The following is a 26063-nucleotide window of genomic DNA, read 5'->3' as shown; positions in this document are numbered from 1 at the left end:
AGGATTCTATGATTCTATGAATCTATATCTGCTTGAAGCCCAGCTAGCTGTTAAGAGTTGCTGTTAGTTAGGTACGATGAGCTAAAAACTGCCAGTGTTCTACTTCTGCTAGGCTTTTCTATAAAAATGACAATCTCTTCGAGGGGCAGAAACTCCATAAATATAGTACAAAACTAATTTTTTTTTCTTTTTCCAGTGAAGTTACTTTTCAAGGGATGAGATCATGCTTATTTTTAGGCATGTGTATTATGCAGACAGACACTCCTAATTAAAGATTCAAAAAGCCTTGCTCAGGGAACTGTCGAGCTGCATTTTAAAAAATGTGTAGGTGTCTAGGAAAACAAAAATGTGTGTAGCTGGGGTGGTTTTTTTCAGATGTACTGACATCTTTATCTCCATGGACACTAATGGGAGTTGGTTCTTCTGGGGTTTGTCATATTGCTTACCTTGCATTTCTAGGTGCCTGTATACTTAAAAAATGTAGCCCCTAATGACTTTGAAAACCAGCTGCCTCTTTCAACTCCTACTTCTGGAGAGTTCCATGCAGATTTTTTTTAAAAGCATATTTAGAAAGTAAAGGCTGTAATTTCCACAGTTGAGCTGAAGAGACAACCTTCTAGAAATGAGATGAAGTACAACCTTTGCTAACTTCTAAAGAAAGAGCAGTGTTGGACTTTTCTGAACTTAAAACTGTAAATTTTTTTTTTCTCCTTTGTCTTCCTGAGTTTGGGACTTCCCATCCCATGAAAGTGGGACAAGAGAGGAGGAATGTTCTCAGATTTGTAAGCATGTCTGTGTTATGGTGGACTTGCTCTGAGCATTATTTTTTGCTCTTTCTTTCTTTCTTTCTTTCATCTAGATAAAGAAGAGGCAACAAGATGTGGTGAGGTTTCTGGAAGCCAATCGCATAGAGTTTGAAGAAGTGGATATCACAATGTCAGAGGAGAAAAGACAATGGATGTATAAAAATATTCCTGAGGATAAGCAGCCCGCGCAAGGCAATCCGCTGCCACCACAGATCTTCAGCGACGACCGGTACTGTGGAGTAAGTAGCTCCTGTGGTGGTCAGCAGGTGATATGTTAGTGTACCCTGCTGGCCATTTAAAAACCTGGGACTTGCTTTGAGCTTTCTCTAGTAGTATCTGAATTAATGGTGACAGTTTGAGGCAATATGATCAGGTAATGATCACACAGTGAAAATTCAGATCGCTCACCTTACAAAAGTAAGAATTTGTAATGTCACATGCATCATATACAACCAGTTGGTGGTAAAGTCCCTTGTGAGACCACTATAAGGTGGGGATTTCTGGTTTTCTTTCTGCTTGGGTCTAGTCTAAGCATCAAAATTCATGAGGAAATACTTGGCACAGTAAATGAGAACATTGTCTGGATTGAGTTATATTGTCATTGTAATTAAGCTCCTTCTCTGCTGCTGTCGTAGTGTAAATTTCATTTATGCTCAGAAAGCCTTTATGCAATCAGAGTCTCTAGGATAAATGAAAACTACTTGCTGTTTGAATTGTAGAATAATTTTATTTTTCTCCAGAGTAAAGGAGCTTGAGACTTGTCTTCCTCTGCTGAAAGGCTGCTAAGCATGAGAGTCTGTGAATCTTGACAAAAATTGATGGGTGGGTGGTTTCTCTGCTGGTGTAAGCTGCAATCATTTCTTCATCTGTTGGTGCAAGCTGTAGCCTTTGATGTGTAAGAATTGCAGTGTGTGAATGTTTTACTCTCCTGCTTAGCCAGCGTGGTAGACTGCAGCTCTGAGTCTTGGGCACGACTGTAGGCTGGGAGAATCTTCCCAGAAGACCCAACAGTGCTGTAGCAAAGATCTTCTGAATGTTGGATGATGGTTCAAGTCTCCTGAGAACCTGTCAACTGCAGTTCAGTTGTTAGCTTAATGTAGGAAGTGCATAAGAAGTGATTTAGGATCCTCTGCAACAGATTCAGTGTGATGCAGCAGCTAACTGGCTTCTTAAGGTGTGGTCTGTAATATCTCTCCCATATACTTTGTATTGGCCTTGTTTACCTCAGCAGTATAGTGCCTGCCTTCCTGCTTCCAGGTAAGAAATGTCAGACAAAAAAGTGTATCTGGGACATGGAAGGGATTTTTGACCCTCACTCATGGAGTAGCCCTTCGTTTACAAATAACATTGTTGTTCTGTGTGATTTTATTTTGCCTGGGAAATGCAATGTTTTAAGCTGTTGTTTTTTACCCTTTCAGCATGTCTTTATAGCATGTTTTAACCTAGTCTTAGAAATTGCTGTTTGGAATTAGCAAGGAAGAAAATGTCATGCAAGTGTGAGATGAGCTCGTTAATCTGTCTGCTCAGCTGACAGCCCTTTTGGTTGAGCAGAGTTAATCCTATTACTAGACCTCACTGCCTGCATGAACATCTTTAAAGAGCAAACATGCTTTGAAAGAAAGTGTATTTTCTGGGATGAAGGAAGAAGTATGTGTGGGATCTCCAACATTCAATTGTTAGCCTGCTGCATTAGTTAGTGAAGTTCTTAGGTAATAGAGTGGAGGCAAAACATTATGCAGGAGGCAAAGGTCAGTGTTGGAAAGGGGTTAAAATATCACAATTAAATGAAGTCATCAAACATTGGACATCTTATCTCTCCTCATTTTCACAACAAGTATTTTTGTATGTTTATTTTGACGTATATAAATAAAAAAATCACTATTAGAGAACTTGAAAGGAAAAAATAACCACTGAGTTTTCTGTTAGCTGAGTTAGTGAAAGTTATAGTTTGTCTAATTTCTAATCCAATTTTCTCTATTTACAAACGCTGTCTGTTCTGCTGCCTGCCAGTTCTACAGTCTCACCAGGAAACTACCTGTGTGTTTATCCTGGCCTACATATTGTTACTGGCAGTACAAACTTACTTACTTACAATAGAAACTGGGCATCTCCACCCCTCCTCCTCCAAGTGTAAGGCAGCTAGACAAGGCAAAGCAAAATGGGTACACTTGATTTCAATAGAGGTGTACAAACCATGACTCAACGTCATGTTCACAGCCAAACTGGTTTTTCTGTGTTAGTAAAAGCACTAAGAGGGTTTTTTTCCCTCAGTTTTCTCTTTAGTAGAAAATCTCATCAGTGTACAAAGAGTTATTATCTCAGAATAGATTTTCCTGGCTAGGACATTACCATTTTAAATAATCACTTTTCAGAATGTAGCTGCAATATAGACTAAGCTTGTCCTCGGTGTTTTCAGTAAGTATCTAAGATGGATTGGTGTCAGCCATTTGAACATATTGTAGCTGGTGTGAGAGGGGAGAAAGGTACAAAAAAGGTGACCAATATTTACTGGTTCACAAAACATTTTGTATCACAGAGTGAGGGATCCTTCTGGTACCAACAAAGTCAATGTTTTGAAGTGTGAGCAAGACCTTGACATTTTTCTGAGTCGATGTAATCAGAAATATGATCATTAATCTGTCTTCTCCTTTTCTCAGTCTTCTGAGATGCTCTCCTCAATTTTTCAGTAACAAGTTATGCTAATGGATTTTGAAATAAAGTACTCAGCAAGAACCATTTTTATTTCCTGCAAGCAAGATAAGAATTGTGAGCACATAAGAACACAAATCATCTTACAGATAATCCAGTACAATGTCATAGCAATGACACTGATAATTTACATATTTTTATTACTTTACAATCTGTTGTTTCATCTTAGTGACATTGCTATAACATTGTGAGTATGTGAGAAGAGTCTACGTTTCAGACAAATAAGATGCATGAACCTGCTCTTCTAATTTACAACGGTGTAAATCTGAACATACTACACTTATTTTGCTCTAGTTAGTGCTGTGTAAGAGTAAGAAAATGTTAGTGCCTAATACACGTTCCACGAGTGAATTCATGCACTTTGCATAAAGAAAAATGGAGATAATTTTGAAAAGATATTAAAAAAATAAATAAAAGGACAAGTAGAGCCTTAATAGGACGTGTTGGGTTGGGGTGTTGGGCACTGAAACTGGTTGTGTCTTGCCCAGTTCCTTACAAGGCTCATTCGCAGTTTTAGTGGCTCCTGCTGTAGTATTTTGACATACAGCTATGACATACAGTTCAAATCATTAATTACTATTATTTTCCCCCAAGGTTGTATCTCCTTGAGGTACACACTGGTTTTCCCTATTTTCCTGCCCTGGCCCTTGAGCAAAAGGAACCCCACAAGTGGGTTTGCCTTTTTCTGAGGGAGTAGCAACTGAAATTGTCTTTCCCAACTACTGTTCTCCACAGCAAAGAGGCTTATCGACTTGACTTGTTTGATCATGGCATGTTTCACGTTCATGCATAGTTTCTTCGATGGCTTCAGTGATCAGGTTCACCACTTGATCATGACTCCATCTATACATTGCATCCCTTCCTAGGTATTCTGATGTGTTGTGGGCCCACTGAGCTATGACTAGCTTGCCCTTATGTTCCCAGTCCAAGTCGCCTTAGCCATTTAAGTTCTGGCAGCCTGGTCTGCCTGCTCCCTGTTTCCATGTTCTTCAGTGGCACGGCTCTTGGCCATGTGAGTATGTAATGTACTTCTGCAGTGAGGTTCTCTATCAGGGCAGCAATGTTTTGCCACAGTGGAGCAACCCAGATGGGCTTACCTCTGTGTGCCAGTTAGTCAGCTTCTGTTGCTGTAGCTCCACCCCTGCCCCCGCCATTTGCCACCATCTATGAGTCAATGCAGAGATAGTGCTCTGGCCACTTGTCTCTTTTGGCAATGTCTAGGGCCATCTGGATAGCTTTCACTTCTGCTACTGACTTGATTTGCCTTTGCCTGTGACAGTTTCTGTGACTTGTCTTAGAATCACAGAATCGTAGAAACATTAGGGTTGGAAAAGACCTCTAAGATCATCAAGTCCAACCATCAACCCAGCACCACTATGACCACTAAACCATGTTTGAAGTGCCACGTCTGCATGTTTTTTGAACACCTCCAGGGATGGCAACTTCACCACCTCCCTGGGCAGCCCATTCCAGTGCCTCACCACTGTTTCAGTAAAGAAATTCTTCCTGATATTCAGTCTAAACTTCCCCTGGTGTAACTTAAGCCCATTTCCTCTTGTCCTATTGCTAGTTACTTGAGAGAAGGGGTCTGTCATGGCAGTGTGGTACTCCATGTGGTAGCCTTCCATTTCTGATGTTTCCTTACATCAATATGATGGGACTCATCAGTAAATAAAGTATATTGGTTTTCATTTTCTGGTAATGTGTTATACAGTGGGACCTCTTTGGCATGTGTCATCTCCTTGGGCAGTGCTTCAAAGTATCTGCCCTCTGGCTGGTCCATGATCTCTTCTTCCTGCTCTTCTTCGAGAGGAGCTCCTATCTCTTTTACTAACTGGGTCAACCTATGCTTCTATTGTTTCTTCTTGGCTGCAGGAGATGTTGTAGTTCAGGGCCGGATTTCTGATTTATCCACAGTGTCTGTTTTTGTGAGTTCAGATCCAAAGACTCTCACAGTATTCATTTGTATGTCCTCAGATCCAGAGACCCTCCCAGTGTCTGTTTGTGTTTCCTCAGATCCACAGGTCCTCTTGTTCCTTTGACAGTAGGCATAGGCCTACTCCAGGTTCCATCACAGCTCTGGAAGTTGTGTCTTTATGGTAGGATGCCTTTGCATATTCCTTCAAGTGGTCTGGCAGTTCATCAGGATTCCACGTCTGTTCTGGAGTGAAGTCCCATACCACTGAATGTGAAAACAGCTACTGACACCTGCCTAAATTCTGCCCCACACCTTACCACTGGGGAGCTGGTTGCCTCAGGGTATATTCCTTTGTGGCATTCCCAGATGGCTAGTTAACCTTATGAAAAGCCAAAATCTGTGTCACTGCACACATCCCTACAACTTTCCAGTTACACTGTGTTGTTCAAGAAACTGAAGAGCTATTGCAACAAGGGTGGAAACTTCTCTCCTAGAGGAAGATGCCATTCTTCACCTCCTCCACAAAGTGGCTGCTGGAGGGGAAGAGGATGAAGGTGTAATTGCTCATTGTCTCCATGAGTTGGTTCCCAGAGGACTGGAATGGGAGCAGTGTAGGGGCCAAATACCAGATTAGGCTCCAAGCCCGTGGTTTCATCATGGCTCTCCCAGGCAAAGCAAAAGGAAGTGATAAACAACACAGCAAATAGCAAAAGAAGAAATCAACCATTAACAAGTTCTCAAGTTTGATGTACAAGAAGAAAGGGAGCAAGCAACTGAGCAACTGAGGGAAAAAACCCAAATCAGCATGAAGAACAAATGAGTCAACACATTGACCAGCAACATGAAGTAACAGCCTGCCAAGTAACGGCTAAATGGGTATAACAGCTGTCAATTCAGTCTAGCACATTCTTATCAAATCTGTCATTAATTTGAACCTTTTTTGAGTCTCAGTTCAGGAACCAAAAAGGACTGTTGCGGGTTGACCCCAGCTGGCAATCACAAGGCTTCCCACCACTCCCCTAGAATGACAGTGGAGAAACTAGGAAGAAAGAAAGAGAACTCATGAATTAAAGACAGTTTAGTAAGTGAAGGGAAAAGACCCAGGTGAGGCAAACACCATTGCCCAAATGACATCACCAGTGCCCAGCCAGTCTCCCAGCAATGGCTACCTTGGAAAACAAGAGCTCCCCTGTTTTTTATAAGCATGACGTTAGAATGGTATGGAACATCTGTTTGGCCAGTTGGGGACAATTGTCTCAACAATGTCTCCTCCCAGCCTCTTGCCCACTCCCAGTCTACTCTCCGGGAGCAGCAGTGGGAAGCAGAGTGAGAAACGGAGAAGGTCTTGATGCTGTGTGAGCACTGCTTGGCAACAGACAAAACGGTGGTGGTGTTATCAAGGCTGATTTAGTCACATCTGCAAAACAGCATGGTGGTATGGCTTGCTGTGAAGAAATCTCAATCCCATCCAGACCAAATAAAAACATGAAGCGAAGACTGTAGTTTGTTTTCTGTAGTTTTTGGGAACTAAATCCTTTGCTTTCAAAATCACAGAAAAATTTCTAAACGCTCTACCTCCCATTGTGAATTTATTTCACATAGCCAGATCAGCAGTTTTGCATAAGAATTTTTGAGATTTTTCTAAAATATTGCTGGTAGGACCCAACATTGCACTATTAAGAATCCTGCAGGTTAAAAACACTATTTAAAAGAATGAACAAATAATTACATATCCTTACATACTTACTGCTTTTATGGTTTTTACACAGACCATAGAAAGCCCAGACAGATGGAGAGATACTGCAGACTGGTGCATTAGAGCCAGATTCACAAAGGGACTCTAGCATGATGGAAAGCATTGAAATGCCTAAATTTTGAACATGTAGTCTCTGGAGTAGAATTTGCAGCCTGCAGCTAGAGCTTTAGCTTCTTCAAATGGTGGTTGAGGAGCCCTAGGTACACGTATCCAGATAGGACCTGCAATAACCAGAATGCTGGATGTAGAGAGCTCTTAAAGCAAAAAGCAAGAAGTGCTGGAAAAGTGATGTCTGAAATTAGACCTGTGCCTCACACCTCCCTCTTCTGCCCTCTCTGAAATCTCCACAATACACAACCCTTCTTGGACTAGAAGTGACTCCTGGATCTTTCAGAAGATTGGAAATCTCCACCTCCCAGTGAAACTGCACTCTAATTTTAACCTTACAAAGCTGCAAGTTGGCACTTTGAAACAGCGACAGGTTTATATGCAGAAAACTGCCACTGATATGAGACTGCCTGAAATTTAGGCCAACCAAAATCTAAAGGGAATCTGTTTCCAGGTGGGAGTTTGAGCTGAAAGGAAAATATTTACATAGCAGGCTGATTTTTTTTTTATTTTTTTTTTCTGTTTTGTTGTTTGTTTTTTTTTTCCTGGAAGCTGCTCCTACAGTGTAGAGTGTGAAAGTAAGGCCTGACAGAGTGGCTAGCAGGCAGCAGTAGAGACAGAGATACGTAGTATTTATTTTCCTTCCCTGAAATCTAATACATGAGTATCAACTCCATCAAAACAGTGAAGGCCTATAGACAAGAAAGAAAATAGGCAGCTGAAAGGGGTGTGTTGTTCTTGAGAAACTGTTCAGCACACAGGCAATTAGGGTGGCACTGGTTTCTATGCGCTGTTAAGTACCAGTCTCTTCTGTGTTTGTGGTGGTTTGTGTTTTTTTTTTTTTTTTTTTTTAAGATTCTAGAAGGATTCATACATATTTCCTTTCTTCTTTTTTTATATGTGTCAAATGACAAATCAGTAACTACTCATGGATAAGAGGAAAGAGGATTTAAGAAAACTGGCTAGAAGCCACCTCAGTTTCCCCAGCCTTTCACTGGGGAGTTTGTCATTATTCTTGTGCCTATGGATACAGAGAACTTTAACTCTGTCTCTTTAGATCTTCAAGAAGTGTGGCAGAATTCACCTTAGCACACCTGCTGTAGAGTGTTTGTTTTGGGAGCTAGGGCAGTTGTGAGACTAATCTGGTTTTCAGCATCTGCATTCAGTTTCCTGCACCCTGGGAGATGTTTTAGCTGGCTCACTTAGCATCTTGGTGGCCCAGGTCTGTCTTTAGAAGAGGGATAAGATCACTAGATGAAGGTTAGTGTCTATTGCTCAGAGGTCATATAGCAGCTGTCAATGATTGATGAAGCTGAAACTTTCTTAATCAATTATTTTTCCCATCAGAGGTAGAGTTTCCTGTATGGCAAATTTAAGCTGTTTGAAATCATACAGATTCACAGAATGTTAGGGGTTGGAAGGGACCTCTGGAGATCATCTAGTCCAACCCCCCTGCCAGAGCAGGATCACTTAGAGTACATCACCCAGAAACACGTCCAGGCAGGCCTTGAAAGTCTCCAGAGATGGCCAGTATAAAATTAGAATTGTCACCATTACGGTATATAGTGCAAAATACTTCATTTTTAAAAAAAAAAAAAAAATTATATTTATTACATTCATGGTCTGCAGAACTTATGGATAGTAAGTGTGATATAATTACAGTTTTGTTTGGAATCCTAATTCTCCTTTGCATGGAATGAAAACTCGCTGTTGTGCTATACTTTCTTGAAGAAAAGGGGTTTATTCTTGAAGGTGTCATGGACTGCTTTGGTTAAAGACGTTTATAAATGGTCAATTCTACTAAAATATAGACTAGATGATTATGGGATATGTGAGGAAAGGCTGAGAAAGCTTACTAAGTGGCAGTAACAATTTGAGGGCACATAGTATTGCACAGCATATGGATGTAGCAGTATCTTAGAACAATATCTGGAGAAGGCTGTAGTCTGCTGTCCGAGAACAACAACCAGGATGAAATAAGTAATTCATTGCATCACTGTTCCACTTGTAATCATGCTGATATGATTATCTTCTGATAAATACTTTGAAGATACAGCAATGTTATAATCAATTTATAAGTAAAAATGGTGGTAATACATAGCAGTGTCATTGAAATTAGTGTGGCTTTCTTCTTTCTGTAGTAGCTTCCCATTTCTGTTCTTCTCTAAAGGAACTACAGAAAACAAGGGAAATGTTGAAAAATGATTCTGCGTGTCCAATTCCTAAAATAAACAAATGGAAGGGGGAAGTTCATATTTGCTTTAGTGCTCTGAGATGTCACCTAATACTGGTTGAGTAAAATGCTCTAAGAGGAAAATCAACCCACACATGGTTGCCATGTCCTTTATAAAGTAAACAAGTTCCTTAAAACTTGTCCAGGTTGAAATATGTGCATGCAGTGCTTCCATGCAGCACAGTGAATTTATGTCTTTTATTCGTGATCTCATGTAGAAGAATGACTGTCATAGTTAACTCTCTGATGTGCTGGAAGGTGCACAAAATGGGGAGGTGGCACCTGCTACCACCCATAGTACTTACTGATCTCTCCCTGAGTATTCCCCTGCCCTAGGTGGGCACTATGCCAGTTGGAAATCTTCAGTGCTTGGCTGAGGAAGCCCTTCTGCACTTGAAGTCCCTTTCTTAGAGGTGAGGGGTTTCTTCTTAGGTAGTTGTCTGTGTATCCTGTCAGGGTTGCTGAATGAATGGCAAAGGTCACATCAGCCTGAGTTTGTCCCATAGAAAACAACAGAGCTGTAACTGACATCTGCTCCCTTTTATTAAAATCTTTGTTTCTGGAAACCTGCAACTAAAGAGATCACTGAAATAAACATCTGGCCATTGGGAGTAACAGGTTGCTTTGTAGAGCCAGTCCTGTAAGCTCTTTAAAAATCCTGTGCAGAGATCTTACCAGAAGGTTTGCTAATTGAAAACTGTGATGTTTACGTTGTCCTGTGTTGTACAGACAAGATCTTATTTTTTTTGTATTTATATAATATTATAAAAGGCTCACACATGCACACACACTCCTTCTGTCTGTGCTGAGTAAGAGTTTTCCATTGTAATCCTTATCAGATCGGTAAATGGATGTCATCTGTTCTGGAGAACTGAACTGCCCCTTTCAGGAAGGATGCTAACAGCTTGGTCTCAGTGGCATACACTATTCACCCAGACAGGAGCAGAGTGCTGGCTCAGTGCATTTAGATTATGAGTTCCCTGCTATTACTGGTAAGAGCTATTGCATTGCCCCTTTTATAAGAATGGAAAGATTGTAATAATGTATTACAAAAATATTGACAAAGAGAAGCCATTTCAAACACCCTGACAATAAACTAATCTTTAAGTGCTGTCTAATAATCAATGCATTTTAAAAAAACTGTATGGAAAGCGGTGCAAGCTACATTTGGGTGGGTTCCTTGTTTTTGTGCTCTTTGTTGTGGTGAGGATTGGTTTCCTGCTTCTTGATGTGGTAAGCAATAAGGATTTGTGTGAGATGTTTAACGAGCTCTTGTTGCAAACTAAAAGCAAACAGCAACAAAGCCAGCTTGCTTGTTTGAAGAAACTTGCTGGGAGGAATTTTATTCACAGTTTCTGTCTTTGAAACTTCATCAGCTATAATGTTCTCCTTATCTCAGCTGCAGTAATGGATAGACAGTGTCTGTATAATTGCCAGTTGTAAATGAAATCTACTTTATGCTAATGTTTTACTTTGACCCAATGCCATTGCACTTGTGTTACGTTCCTTGAAGCACAAGTAATTATTTATGCTGATCTGCAGTGCTGCCAATTTTAACTTTGGTCTGCAGTAAATAATTTCTCCCAGCAGTGACAGTGTTTATATAAACAAGCCTCAATGTACCTGCTTAACAAAATGCTGAGCCAAATTAATTGTGGCAGTGTCTGTAAGCACATCGCTGCAGTGATCTGGTTGCCCAGCACCAGGAATACAGCACAGTTAAGGTCTCCAGATCACAGCTAGGATACAGCTGCTCCTTTAGCCAAGTTGAGCTTTGTGAACTTGGCAGTTGCTGTTGAGAGAAGGAGGAGCCACCCTGGAAGTGGGATGTCTAAAGAGGAGAGAATTCCTGCAAACCAACAGTTTTCCTACTGGAGCAAATTGGCATAAACCCCTGGTAAATCTCAAAAGAACATAAGACATTTATGTCATAATGAGAAGTTAAATCCAGATTTCCTGAGTGCTTGTCCACTTTCTCAAAGATTAAGCCACTCTCAGTTCACTGTAGCATTTGGGCAGTGAATGGCTGTTGGGATTTCTGCATATTCTAGACATTAAGAGAGTTCTCTTATCTGTGCTTTATCTGTGTTTAGAGAGGTGCAAAGCAACCACAGCACCACTGAGTTCAGGATAAACTGCAAGCATTCAGATTTTGAAAACAAAAGTATATAAGTATGAGGCTCATGTTTTGTTGTTTGGTTTTGTTTTTTTTTTCTCTTACCAGCATGCTAAGTGGACAATATCATTTGACTTTACCGATTATTTTAAAACATTGTGTAAGATACAACTTAAGATAACATAAGTGGTCTTAAATGTGTGAGACTGAAGGTCCGTCTAGCCCAGTTTTGTCCCAGCAGTGGCCATAAGCATATGCCTGGGAAAGACTACAAGCAAGTGAAGCATATAAAGCACTTCTGTTGAGTATTTTCCCTGTCTCTATCTATTTTTCTTAAGCAAACCTCACTGTAATGTATTTAGTAATTTTTATTACATTTTCATGAACTTCAGCCTTCTGGTGAAGCCATGTAGACATTTAGCATCTTTAGTGTGCTCTGGCAATGTGCTCCACGGGTCCATTGAGCTCTATGTGTCGTCCCAAATGCCCTGCCACCACAGTGAGCTTCACAGCCTTTCTCTATTGCCACCTGGGGTAACTTTGCTCCTGAAGACCTTTGCAGCCATGACCTGCCTCTCTACTCTTGTTTAGAGTCACTCAGCAGGAGCAGGGAAAGCAAAGAAGAGCTTTATGCTATGCAAGGCCAGAGAGATTTTGCTTGTCTATAGGTGGGCTGTTGAAATTTCAGTACAGTTAGCTTTGGGTTTTTTCAACAAAACAAGAGCTTATTAGGTCAGCTAATTCATTCCCTCGTAGTTCTTAGAGCATCTTTAATACTGTACCCATTCTGGTGGAAAAACAGGGGCTGTAACTTGCACAGACTACCTGGTGGGTGATCAAGCTGACTTAATTGACTTAAAGGGTGAGGAGCCAGGTTGAAAGCTGTCAGATGGCTGTTACCCTGTTAAGAAGCCTTTTCTGACTTGAAATATCTTTTTACTTACCTTCATACTCCTGTTACTTCCCTATCCCCTCAAACCATCCTGAGATATGTTTTTTTTTTTTTTCTCATAACTGGCATTTGTCATTCTTAGTAACCTTTCATACCACTGTCTTTGTGATTTATCACCTGTATTTTTAGCTCTTCAGCTTTCCCAAAGGGATTGAGCATCTCTGCATCACTGATGATTCATGTCCACAGTCTTTATGTCCCCTTAGTTTTAGTAGCCCTGCTCAGCTACAGATGCTGCCAGAATTTGATTTGTTAATAATATGTAATTAGCAGCTCTGGAAAGTACCAAGGATCATAATTTAAAGCAGTACGGTCAAAATTATATCTGTGCACCTAGTTGCTTTTTGAAGTAGGGCAGTGGGTGGTAATTTGCCATGCTCCTATATTTTTAGGTTACCAGCTGCTTTCTGAATGCCTCCAGGGCATCAGTGGGAGCCACTTCCTCGCACAGGGCCAAGGCAGCACTGCTCAGCTCATCCCAGCAAAGCCCCAGCTCCCACTGGTTTGGGGGAGCTGCCTGGGACAGTGACAGGGGCATTGTGGCAACTTGCTGTGGGTGACGAGGCTTGGCACAGAAACTGCCTTGCCCAAGCCAGTGGGTGGTGGTGTCCTTCCTCTGAGGGCACCAGTGTCCCACAGGTTTTCCAAGTGGAACCTGTTGGCTCACAAGGGAGTTGGGCTCTTGCCTGTGTATGAAGCTCTGAGCTTCCACTGAGCTTGGCACCATCTTCCTTCTTCAGCCTCTGCATCCGCTGCTGGTAGTGGTGGGTTGTTCATTTTGCAAGACAAGAATTTTTCATGTCCTCAGCTGTGGATTTAGTGTCTTTACATGTGGCCCAAATCTGCACAGACTTTCTCTCCTGATAAAGGTCAAAGGCAGGATGTTTTTGGAGCATCTGTTATCTCGCCTGGATTACAGGGAAATCCAGGGATGCCCACTTTGAACTCCTACCACATGCCAAAGCACAAAGAAGTCCTTGAGGTTGTGTTCCTTGAGATCAAGCTTCTCAAAAATATCTTAAGAAACTACCATATTAAAATGATCTCATTCAAATTCATAGGACTATTATGCATTTTTATGAAATCTTTTTTTCACATGTGGATATATTGGTATGATATATATTTTAATTGCAGAGATTAGTAGGAAAATTCTTGTATTTAAATTTTTCCTGCTACTTTATCTAAAAGTATGATGCTTCTTTCCACCATTGCCCATGCAACTAAGAAGGTATCAATAGCATTTTAATCTGTTTTGCAATGCAGATATTTCACAACATAGAGGAGACTGCTTCTGGTGGATAATTTCTGGTGGTTATTAAATATTCTGCTCCTTTTAGAATGAATCTGCCCACTGGGTTTTGTGTTCTTTTGAACATAGACTTACTCAGTTTAACTCATTGATAAACTTCACAACTTTTTCCCTAAGTGAACCCAGGTTTGATCATCTGTAAAAACATGGAAAAAAAAAAAGCATACTTAATCAGGCCTGGGTACTTCTTGAAGTAAAAAAAGTGGTAACTAGCACTTTTGAAAGCTTTTTGTGGTTAAATCTTAAAGTACTTCATAGATGTTAAGGTAAACAGATGTTCACAGATACTGATGGATTAGCTGAGTCACAAAGTCATTGTCAGAGCCAGGAATGCAGCCTTATTTCTTGTGACATTATTTTCAGGCTGTGAACCCTTCCCTGCCCTGTTTTTCTTTCTAATTTCTTAACACAGAGTAAAAAAAAAAAAAAAAAAAAAATTGTCTTAGAGTAGTGACAGTTTAGACCCAACTGAAGTACTGGGACTAAGACATTTCAGGAGAACCCCAGAACTTGAAAATGGTGATGAGAGGTGATGACTCACCCAAACAGAGACCCTTCCTTGGACAAACTAGTGAGACACAGAGGTTTCTGGGAGGTCATGAAGACTGCCTCTGTGCTTGGGGGGAAAGGGTGCTCCTGGCAGGGAGTGGAAATGGTGTCTGTCTTGGGCCATGCTGCTGTAGAAATGCCCTCAGTAGCTGCCTTCCTGCACGTTGGCTGCTGGGAGTTCACAGGGCTGTAACGAGCAACTTAAGGCAATTTAAACCTGCCCTGATACTGAAAACAGGGTGCCCTTGTTCTTCTCATTGTGGGGTGTGCTCATCCCCTGCTCCCCTACCTTCAGCTCCAGAGACAGTGTGACTCACTTGCAGATGAACCCAGGGGAGAAAGTGAAGGCTATTTCTCAGCTCAAGCTCTGACTTCATGTGTGGTTGCTAAAATAGCTTGTGTCCCTCATGGCTTTTCATCTGCTTTAGCAGAATCAGGGTGGACCTTTCTCAGGTTTAACAGCATCCATGTGGTTTTTCAAGTCTCATTGTAGAGGTCAAGGGCTTAATCAAACACCCTCTGCAGAGCTTTGGTATTATTTGTTCCTCTTCTAGGTATTCAGTGATTACATTGTCCCTTTTTAATCCATGGCATTGTTTGGATTGCTTTCAGCACCTTTTCAGCTTATGCTGTGGCTTAGTTGTGAGACCTCTCTAATTTATTTGGATTCACTTTCTGGCTATTAATTGTAAATTTATGTTAATTCAGAAATTATCATCAGTTCATCACCTTTAATGGTTTTAAAATTGATGTAATAGTGTCTATTTCCTCTCTTTAATTAGATGTTTAATTTAGGTAGAACAGTCCATACCTAAAATTAACAGTGAGGAAACTTAAAACTGTGTCTAATGTCTTCATATGTTAGCATTTTAAATAAGTAATGGTGATAGTTTTAAGCTCATCATCGATAAGCAGCATCTGTCTGTTTTGCAGTCTGTGATGCTGATCGTTGCAGGAGATTCTACCTTCCTTTGTTCCAGAGAAGCATTATTCCTTGAAGTGTTTCATTCCTCTGGCAGTGACAGCAAATAAACTTGACTCTTCCCACAGAGCGAAGGGAGTAGATGGTATGTGTCGTGGAGCTGAGAAGCAGGGAGAGGACGTGCAGGAGCTCTCTCTGTGTACACACACAGAGACACACGTGGGTGGGGGCTGGAAGGATCAGTAGACATAAAGCTGGAATACTGACTTATGTCCTTGTCTGTAGCACGAGAGCATGCCATGTTTTAAGGAGGTGACGACAGAAAGGCATCTCCAGAAGGTTCACGCTTTCCACTTGTGTCAGCTGGTGTGTCCGAGGCCGGATGACCATCATGCACTCACTCCTGCTGGCCTCTCCGTGTCTTTCAGGGCTGACGCTTTTAGTGCAGAGGGTTAGGCTGGGAAACCACCTCTGTGCAGCTCTGCTTTGTCTGGGCTGAGGGTGTTTGAATGATTATGCAACTGCAAAGTGTCATTCTGCTAGGCCAGTTGTGTTCACATTGGTACAGCAGTATATCATAATGGAAATGCTAGTCAAGCATCTTTGTCTAGTGCACTATAAAGATTTTAAGAGAAATTCTGCACATCTGCTGGATGGTTATGGATCTCCTGGGAGGTGTATGATCCTTGCTATGGTGACTGTGTATTTTCTGTCCAAACAATCTTTTATTTTACATTGGTGGAGAGAAAAAAATAGAACAAAGAGAAGTAAAGTCTTCATCTACACGCACACACTTTCCTTACAAGGCTATTTCACAAAATACCAAGCATCCTTCTGCAAGTGTATAATTTGGTGTGTCTTACAGTTGGATCTGGCAGGTAGGGTGAAGGGCTCTTCAGGGATTCACACTACACTGGGGAGACCCAGAGAAATACTGAGAAGCAGAATGCTTGCCTGGACCCTTTTTGCTACCTGCTTAGGATCTGAGAAGCCAAAGTGTAACCACAAGTGGACATTGGCTAGCCATGAGTAGACTGTGGTTGGAAGATAAAAGAAGGTTCCTAATCTTTGTATATCCTGTGACAGACTTTCAAGAGTAGCCATGTCAGAGAAAGACTTCTGCTTTTCAAATTTCTTCTTCTGTTTATCTTACAGAATGGTCCTGTGTGACTGTGGGGTGGATTGTGAGGTTACAGATTCAAGAGAAGGCAGGAGTGGAAGTGGGCAAGTGGGCAAAGCAGCTGCTTCTGAGGAAAAATTGAGGTCCAGTTTTGGGGAAAGCGCCTCAAATGTTAATGATGAGAGATGAGTTGTCAAAAAGTAATGAGATTAGAGGCTAGGAGCCAAAGAAGTGCTGAGTCTGGGAGTTGGGTGCATTGGGAATGGCTGTTACATGGATGGGAAGCACGTGGAGGCACAGAGTCTGTTACTGCACTATACTGAAAGCCTCTGTGTGCACTGTCAATATTTAAAGGGATTTTTCTTGTTGAATGCTTTCAAGTTAAAGCCTAACTACTAATCTGAGATATTTGGAGATAATTGCTAGATAGTCATGAGCACGTACCTGAAATTTCCTGACATTTACAGAGTCCTTTACATGTCAGAAGTGGTTAAGTAAGGATTAATATTTTCATTTTGCAGTTATGTGGTGGAGCAGAAGAGCCTGAACCAGGTGCTTTATAGTTTGCTAGTAGTCATAGCAGAAGTCTTTGCTAAACCACAAAGAGAACCTGAAGCTTCTTAGCTTTTTGAGACATGCCAAATCCGTTCAGTAAACTGTGCTCTGTTTTTCTCTTTTTCCCTTGAAAACTGAATGTTGTCAGCTTTTCTGGTGACAGAAGAGTAGCAGGTGTCCAGTGCAATATAAGCAAATCAGTAAAAGCAGTAGCAGCGCTTTGAGATCAGAACCTCATCTGAAGCAGCTGAAACCTAAAACTTCATCATAATGAAGCTTGGTTTTTATCCTTCTATCCAACAAGTTTCTTTATGGTAACATTTTATATTTAACTATGTGGCTGTCCAAGGCTGAGATGTCACTGCTGTTTTTTCAAGGGTACAGTGATGATGAAGTCTCTGTTCCACCGCAGAAGAAATAAGGTGTTCAGCTGCCTTAGGGCTTCTTGGAGTTTTCCATGTTGGGAAGTGTTTTGTTTGCTAAAATGCAAATAGGAAACCCAGTCAGAAACATATTTGCATTGTTAGGCAATGAAATACTTTGATAATATAGTCATAATCGATACCCTTCTAATTCAAGTCCATGTTTATATTTTCCTGTCAAAAACAGTGGTGAAAGGTGTCGTAGTTAGAGAACTTTTATATTTTTCTTTGCTGTTGTAGTTAGTGATTGCAGTTTAGAATAGCTTTTAGGTTTGCATAGGAGAATATGGGTAAGTATCAGTATTTTCCTGAGCATTATTACATATCACCCTTAAATCTAATATATGGTGTGGTGAGAACAGTCAGGAAAACACAAATACAAATGTTGACACTTTTTTTTTTTCCTCTCTCTAGGATTATGATGGCTTTTTTGAGTCAAAGGAGAGCAACACTGTCTTCTCCTTTCTTGGACTAAAACCTACTTTGGCATCAAAGGTCAGTGTAGTATTGCAGACTTTTCATGGAATTCTTGAAATACTGAAATAGAATTTTCTTTGAACCTCAAGAGCTCTGTGTGTTCGGATGCACCACTGCCCTGCTCCATGCCTTCTATGTATCAGCCTCATGCTAATGAGGGAATCAAAATGGTTGCCATGAAAAGCAAGGCATTTTAAATGTAACCAAGCATACACATGGGAGTTCATTTGAGGCAGTTGATAAAGGAAGTTTAAAGAATACATTCTCCTTCACATTATCAATCTAAATTGAAAGCAAATGACTTAATTATAATAGGAGACAGAACTAGGATCTTAATCACTGGAATATCTGCAGCTTGTATCACCAAAACATCATCTTACTGAGCCAGCCTGGCATAATGGCTCAACCAGGACAGCATGTATTCATTAGGCATTGATTTATAAGTGAGGAGTTATATCAACTTTCTACATAAGAATTCAGTTTTAACAAATACGTATGTATAGGTCAGAACTCAAAGTGACATAATGTCTTTATGTTGAGTGCAGTATAGTAGAGGATATTTTATTGCCATAGGTAAGCCTGGACAGTTGTTCAAAGAGGCCGTGTGGTGCATCTTTTGGCAGTAGATCAGGCATATCAGGGAGGACTTTTCTTCCCTAGACTACTGTAGATAGAGCTGTGTTGGGTGGTAGTACTGTTTCAGGCCTCAACAGTAGCTCCTGGGTACCTATAGGGTTCCTCTTCTGCCAGGAATTAATTTATTTCTGGACACCATGAAGGACAGGAGTGGGAGGGAATCTCAACAGAGAACCACAAAAGCAGGTTATTTTGTCAGCCTGCCTCCCTTCATAGCTTGAAGAACTTGTCCTAGGAAAAAGAATGTGCCCAACTGCAATCTGGAACAGCAGCTCCTGTGCAGCTCTGTTCCGGGGAAGGAACCTGTCATAGGTCCTGGGGAGTGTCTCTGTAAACTTGGCCAAATCTCTGCTTCAGTCTGTCAGTACTTCGGAGTGATGCATCCTCAGCTGCTGTGTGGACCAGGGTTAGGGGCACCTTACGAGCAAAGGCCACAGACTCAGAAGATGAGAAAGTATTCTCAGCATTAATAATCTTTGTTTTTTTTTCTCTTCTGAATAGGAACACTAGAAAGCCTATCTCTGAAGTATCAACAAGCACATCTCCTGGATGAATGACCCCATACTTCAGCACACAACAGCTTCCCTAATGGATCACTGTGATAGAGCAAACATGCATCATTAGTAGTAGTCTGCTTGCCACCAGACGGTGCTCCCCAGTAACGCGGAGTTCGTAACACGTATACGAAACAGGATTAAGGCTGGGCTACTCATCTTCCTTTTCAAAAATACTCACTGTTATGTTTCACTTCTGTCTTTAGATTGCTTTTGCAACTGACACTGATACCCTAACAGACTAAGGAGTGAAAGTACAGAGCGTCTGTCCTTCATGGGTATACTTACACAGTCATGTTCCTCACTTTTTTTTAATTCTTCCAGCTGCTGTAGTTGAACCTCACTCACCGTGATAGTTGAAGTGTTGGTGGTTATTAGCATGTTTGTGCTGGCTGTGAGCCAGAAGGTAAAAAATTGTCAATCTTAAGATCTCAGTCTAAGCCAATAACTGCCATATTTTTGCTCTACATTTATTTATTGCCATGTTTGTGCTAGATCGTGTTTATTGTAAGGGACATAGGCTCCTAACCTTGTGCGTGAAAACTGGATTTGTGTAATGATGCACATTGCAACTGATGGTTTAAAAACGGTTGTTATGGTGGAGGTGCCAAAGTGAAGTATTTTGACATGGTTCCTGTTCCAAATGCAGGTAAAATGTGCAGGAAAATCCTTGGTGGAAAATACCGGGTGGTTTGGAAGAAGAGGTCTCGTAGCTAATGACAATATTGTAAGATGATCTCTAAACTGAGAAGGACTTAGCACCCAAAGTTGGAGCTCTATAGTTGGACTGTCTTAAAATGAAATTTTGCCAAAGCCTTGAGTTTACCTTCAATAACACCCAGCTCCACCGTTAGCCACGTGATGGTCAGGGGGATACTTTGAGAGCCAGGGCTCTGTCTAGTGGATGGTTAAGCACTCTACTGTGGGCCAGGAGCACACCTATCTCACCCAGCTGTTGTCCTGGTTACATTTCCCAGGTATGGAAATGTGGAGGTGCCTCAAAGACAGTGAGAAAGCTGAGCATGTGCTTTGCTGAATGCGACCACAACAGTCAGCTCAGCTGAGGAGCAGGAGCCAAGTAAAGGACGTGGGGATTGTTCCAGTGGGACTCCATTGATACACACAGCAGAACTTAGGCCCATGACTTGCCAATAACCATTACAAAATGCGTTCTAGACAGAAGTCAAGTTGCATTATGCATTTTAAATCGAGTCTGGCTATAAAAATAACAGCTATGTTGTAATGTAGCTTTTACTCCAGTGATTTCCTAATGGCAGAGTAGTGCTGTTCCAATAAATGTCCTTATGTCTTTGGGCAAATGAAAGACAACCGTTATATGGGAAAGCTTCTTTGCAGTCACAGCATCACTCATACTGTGTGGCTTGAAGGAAGTCAAACTTGTAAATAGTGTCAGAAAGCATCACTATCTGTGCAACAAATCACCCATTCTGTTAAAACTAGCAACCATGGCATCTGAGACAGGTTAGTTGGAAGGGACAACTGGAGGTCATCTGGTCCAGCACTGTCACAGTCGGGGCTCGCACTATCACTAGCTTGGATTAGATGTGGGTTTGTCTAGCAGAGTAGTAAAAATATCCAAAGATGATGGTCTCATAACCCTCCAGGCAAACTGTGCCAGTGCTGCAGTGCTCTCCTGGTGAAAACTTTCTTTTAATGTCCAGCCTCAACTCCTAGACTGTAATTTGTGGTTGTTGCCTTTGCTATGTTTTCTGGCATTCACAGGAAGAGGTTGGCACCATCCTTTTCGTAACTGCCCACAAGACAGTTGTAGGCTACCATCAGGTCACCTCTTAGCCACCTTCTTACCAGACTAAACCAACCTGGCTTCCTCAACCTCTCACAGGCTGTGTGCTTTCAGCCCCTGGCTGCTTTGCTTTGGTGGAGGGCTACTCTCCAGTTAGTTCACATCCCTCTTGAGCTAGGAGAAGGTCCAAACCCAATATTTTGGATGTGGCCTCACTGGTGCTGAGTAGAGGGCCATGGTAACTTCCCTCAGCCTGCAGGCCACAAGCCTCCTGCAGGAGCACACTGTGTGCTTTACACCATGTGCAGTCAGGATGTTGCTGGCTTATGATCAACCTGGTGTTCACTAAAATCCCCAGGTCCCTTCAGCAGGTCCATCAGTCCCTTCCCACCCCATACTGATGCTTCACCACCCACAAGGGCAGAACTTTCTGCTTTGTCCTTACCAAACTTCATGAGGTTTCTGTTAGCCCAGTCTTCAAGGTTACTGAGATGTACTGAGATGCCCCTGGACTGAAGCTCTGCCAGCTGTTACCAGCCGCTAAACCAGGTCTGGGTGTCATTCACAGACTTGCTGAGGGTGCACACTAGGTCATCATCCAAGTCCCTGCTGGAGATGCTGAACAATAGGAGAACTGTAGCCACACAGATTTTGAACAGTGGCTTACTCTTGACTACAGAGGTATGACACAAACAATTTTTGTGACTACCAGTTGCTGGAGTAAAGAACAGGTTACCTTCCTCTTTGTGTTGTCCTACCTACAAAGTGCTTACAGCTGTATGGCTTTTTCCTCTAGTACAAAGGCAAGAAAGCTTTAAAAAGAGGTTAGAGTCCATCCATAATTCAGTTTCTCTTTGGATCCTCTGGTGCCTCTTCAGCTAGCTCTGTTAAAAGGTTAGATGGAGCAACAGCACACACAGATTTTTAAGTCCATGGTTGTATCTACTGGTCAAAATCTTAGCTACAGCACCTTCTCCAGAGGAATCCTGAATGGGAGTTGATAACATGCGTATACATATAGATGTACATTCATTTTTAAGAGTGACATTGTCTGTGCTGAGTTACTGTGACATTCTTCCCATCAGTCCCCTGTTTTCATGAGACTTGAACCTCACTATGGGAAGGGGATGTGATACGAGGTGGAGCTGTAAGTTAACTTCACCAAGTTCAACATAACTATTTATAAAAATAGTTATAAAAAGTTGAATATTTATTGAAAAATATAAGAACGTTTAACTTTGCAAATGAATACAGATACATATTTACATAATTACACAGTTGATTACAGAGAAGCCATCCTGGATTTATCATGTACTTGATATGTTGAAAACCTTGAGAACTGCCTGAAGTCCCAGTTTCTAAAAGCTTACCTGAGTGTGTAAGTATACAGGCATGAGTAATCCTGGGCAAAGTCCCGGGGCTTACTGATGCGAGAGGCAAAACCACACCGATTTCTCCGGGGATGAAATTAGTTTCACAAAACTCCTCTTGAATTTTGATAATTGTAGAATAGAAGCCTCCCATTCTGGGGAGAGCTCGTCCTGTTAGAGCTGCTAGGTAAGCCCGGCTTATTTCGGAGCATGCACGTGGGCATAATCAGTTGTGTGGAGGACAACAGTAGCTCCAGAGATATCCTGCTTGCTGGCATGGATTGGCAGTGTAAGTCCCTTAGAAAACATGGTTTTGAATTATAAGTGGCTAGTTTAAGAAAAAAAAAAAAAAAAGGGCATATATGTTGCTTGAATGTGAATTTGGTCTGTTGTGCAACAGCCTTATTTTTGTAATAATGGTGAGTAGAGTTCTAGTTTGTTACACAAGATGATCTGAAATTTTTTAAAACAGTTTTGTAATAATGAAATGTAGCTATCAGGTAACTGAAAAGGTCTGCAGAAGCTAGAGGCATTTACTGAAAGAAATAGCAAATTCTTAATTCCGTTTCAAATATTTGCATATAAAGATATGCTCGAGAACCAAATTATCTCAATTTTTAGCTAATACTTGTAAATAACCCACTTTTTAAAGGGGAGAACAGTGTGAAACAGACTGTAAATCTTTGTACCTAGCTGATGTTGCTGTGTGGGGTGACACGCACGTGCACATTCACTGTATCAGTGGCTTTGATGGAGGTGGTTTTGTTCGTGCCACACACTACTGGATAGTGCCTTGCCAGAAAGGGGACTGGTTCTGTAGGGTCTCTTAGATGTGCTTATACTTTGAACTGAGAAAGGGGTAGTTTCTATATCGCTATTTTTATAATAATGGAGTAAATTGATTTTGAGGCCCGAATCAAAAGACACGTGCTTTGTAAGGTTGAAACAGTTTTTGATCAGTCTTCTGAACTCTTGTTTTTTCTTAGTGTGGCTTTCTCTTTTTTTTTTCTTTTTGTTGACTGTCTAGAATTAAACCTTCCAAGGGGAGTACACCTGGAGTAATGCCCCTAAATCCATGTTTACACTTTAAAATAACTATCTGATTCTAGTGTTGAGCAGCCCAAGTGGTATCACTGAAATGAAGAGGAGCTACCAAGCTCTCAGTGGATTTCTTGGTTGTCCCTCCCTGCCCTGTCTCCCCATTGGGACATTTACTTAGGGAGTCCAATTCTGGGAATACCATAAACCCTGAGATTTTAGGCAGTGCCTTGTGGCACATCACAGAAGTGCAGGAGCGGGGTCATCACCAGGAAAGTGCCAAATCCCCTTAGTCTTCATTGACCTGTCCACCGATTTCACTAGATCTGGGCGTGAGCCAAGCGGGAGAGGGAGGGATCCCCACACATTCCCCCCACACACAGTGAGAGTGGGAGACAAGACGCAGAGTGGCCCACAGCTTGTTGATGGCACCCTGAGCAGCCGTTCTCACAGGGGCCCTGGGCCAGCAGTGCCATGTGTGAGAGCACACAGCACCGCTCTCCGTGGGGCTCCAGCTGCATCGTGACTGATCCTACACCCGCTGGCTCCCTAGAGAATCTGGGAGGGGAAAAGGAGAACACCTTCTTGAGGGCAGTCCTTCAGCCGGGGCAGATCCAGCTTACTCCCTTCTTCTTCTTTACCTCTTCCTAATGTGCTTCGTCCTGTCCTGTGTAGACCTACCTGCGTGCAGAGCTTCCACTCCTGGCCATCTGCAGCACCCCGGTGAGGCGGCAAACGCGGAGCTGGCGGCTCACCTTCACGGCCTCCGTGTTTGGTAACCCCGTGCGGGGAGGGAGCACATTGCATCCAAGGCTGTGTACACGTGGAGTTTTAAATTATGTATTAAAACGTGTTCGTCTAATAAAAAACGTAATTCAAACAAGGCATTGGGACTGTGTTGTATGTGCCAAAGGAAACAATGGAAAAATACGGGTCTGTGTTCTTGCCGCAGCTCCCTCTGGTGACAGCCGGGTGCTTTGGCTTGGGCAGCCCCTGCAGATGAAAGCACTGCAGAGCTTCTGCAAGGTGCTACGTGGCTTTGATCCCTGGCGCCACGGTGGGAATGGCAGTGTGCAGAATGCCTGCTGGGTTGGACTCCAGGACCTCACCAGGTAAATAGTAGTAAAGAGGAAAAAAAAAAAAAAGGATGATCTATTGTCTTCCATTTTTGCACTTGGGTTAGCTGATAAATACTGTGGAAATGTTAGTTTTCACTGTCTGCTTCACCAATCCATATTTAAACATTTTGCACAGTTCAGTGACTGTCCAAAGGTATGTTGCAGTCTTCCCTTGATTCTGTCTCTAGTATGTAATTTTTAATTCTTCATTGTTCCTGTCTCAAACCTGCCCATTATCTCCAGTATGAGCACCACTATGGAAACTCTACCCGCTCTTGGCATCTTCCACACCCTGGAGTGAGGTTCTGTGCCACCTGCTCTAAGACAGGATGAGTAAAAAAGACCTGGATGAGGAAGGCAAGCACGAAACGAGATCCTCAGCTGACGTAGGATCAGTGATACCTCTTTGAAGTGAGTGGAGCTGTAGCAGCTCAGCAGTTGTGCTATGGTGGGTACAAGCAGCCAGATTTTTCAGTGGCCAAAAGCGCTTGAAAGTCATTGGTGTGTTTGCATTCATGTGTGCACGTGTCTATCTGTCAGTCTACACATCTCCTCCTTCCTGCTCCAGAGCAGTCTAGGCTGTGAGAAGGTTTTCCTGAACTGGCCCATTCACTTGATTTGTTTTTTAGATGCCAGAATGACTTGTCTAGTTCATTCCATGGACTTCAACCCAGCTGTTGCTGAAGATGCCTTCACACTCTTGTCCAAAGTAACCTCCCTCAGGCTGCACGGTGCAGCACAGGCAAATGTGGTTCTGGGTTCAAGTCCTCCATACGTTGGTTAAAGGTCAGTATTACATGTAATTCAATCCCCTGATGAATCTAGGAAACATTAGAAAACTGTAGTATTAAAGAACTAGACCCTAAAGGCAACGTCAGATGCAGCCTTGAAAAATTGTATTTAGAAGGCAAAAAAGTTTGTTAGATTCTGACATGAAAAAACGGGGTTCAGTAGCAAAGTCCTTGAAAAATGTGTGTCAACCTCTAGCTGCTTGGTTGCCCCATCCAGTTTAGCTGTCCACAGTATGTATAGCTATATTTGGTAGAGGAACTTCAGGGAAAGTGCACGCTTCTGGCCATGACTCATTTAATCCCAGGGCAATATTCTGAAGTCAGATGATCTATTTCTTAAAAATAATGCCACTTCTACCCTCCAAAGGAGCTCATAGCTCCTCTACCATAGCCAGCATAGGTAGGCACAGTAGAAGAAAATCCTTCAGGTCTGGGGAAACAGGCAAACCCTAAACACCCCATCCCTCTCCCCACACCCTAGGATGGGCCCCAGTGGGATCACCCTGTAAGGGCAAGAGACATTATGTGGTGCTCAAGAGACATTATGTGGTGCTATTGCCCTCCTCAGAAGGCTCTCCACATCATGCAGCAGCCCTGCATCCACCTGGGGATGCTTCCTGCTCCCTGACACTCCAGAGAGAAGGTACTTTTCGTGTAATGGGAATAAACAGCACACTGCCTTGGTGCCTTACAAGTCCTGAGTTCATATGCCTCTTCCAGATGCTATCTCCTTTAGCTGTGCCACACACCTTTGCTGAATTCCACTGAAATCGATGAATATCAAGATGTGTAAAACAAGAGCTGAGCCTACCTGTCTTCCCATCACAGCATATTACATA

At 42.1% G+C, this 26063-nt stretch overlaps 1 protein-coding gene across 1 annotated transcript; it reads left to right on the top strand.

The window, feature by feature from the left end:
• Positions 1 to 818: 818 nt before the first annotated feature.
• On the top strand, positions 819 to 24427 carry SH3BGRL2 (SH3 domain binding glutamate-rich protein like 2; the record flags this gene model as incomplete). Its single annotated transcript, XM_008939107.1, is given in 4 exon segments — positions 819 to 1045; positions 17890 to 17970; positions 23991 to 24090; positions 24268 to 24427. Coding segments are annotated over 4 exon segments (568 nt in total), but the record flags the coding sequence as incomplete, so codon positions are not given.
• Between the last annotated feature and the right edge of the window lie 1636 nt (positions 24428 to 26063).

This window comes from Merops nubicus, unplaced genomic scaffold, assembly GCF_000691845.1.
Source record: "Merops nubicus isolate BGI_N331 unplaced genomic scaffold, ASM69184v1 scaffold6054, whole genome shotgun sequence".
Taxonomy (NCBI): Eukaryota; Metazoa; Chordata; class Aves; order Coraciiformes; family Meropidae; genus Merops; species Merops nubicus.
This window is presented reverse-complemented; position numbering and strand designations above follow the sequence as displayed.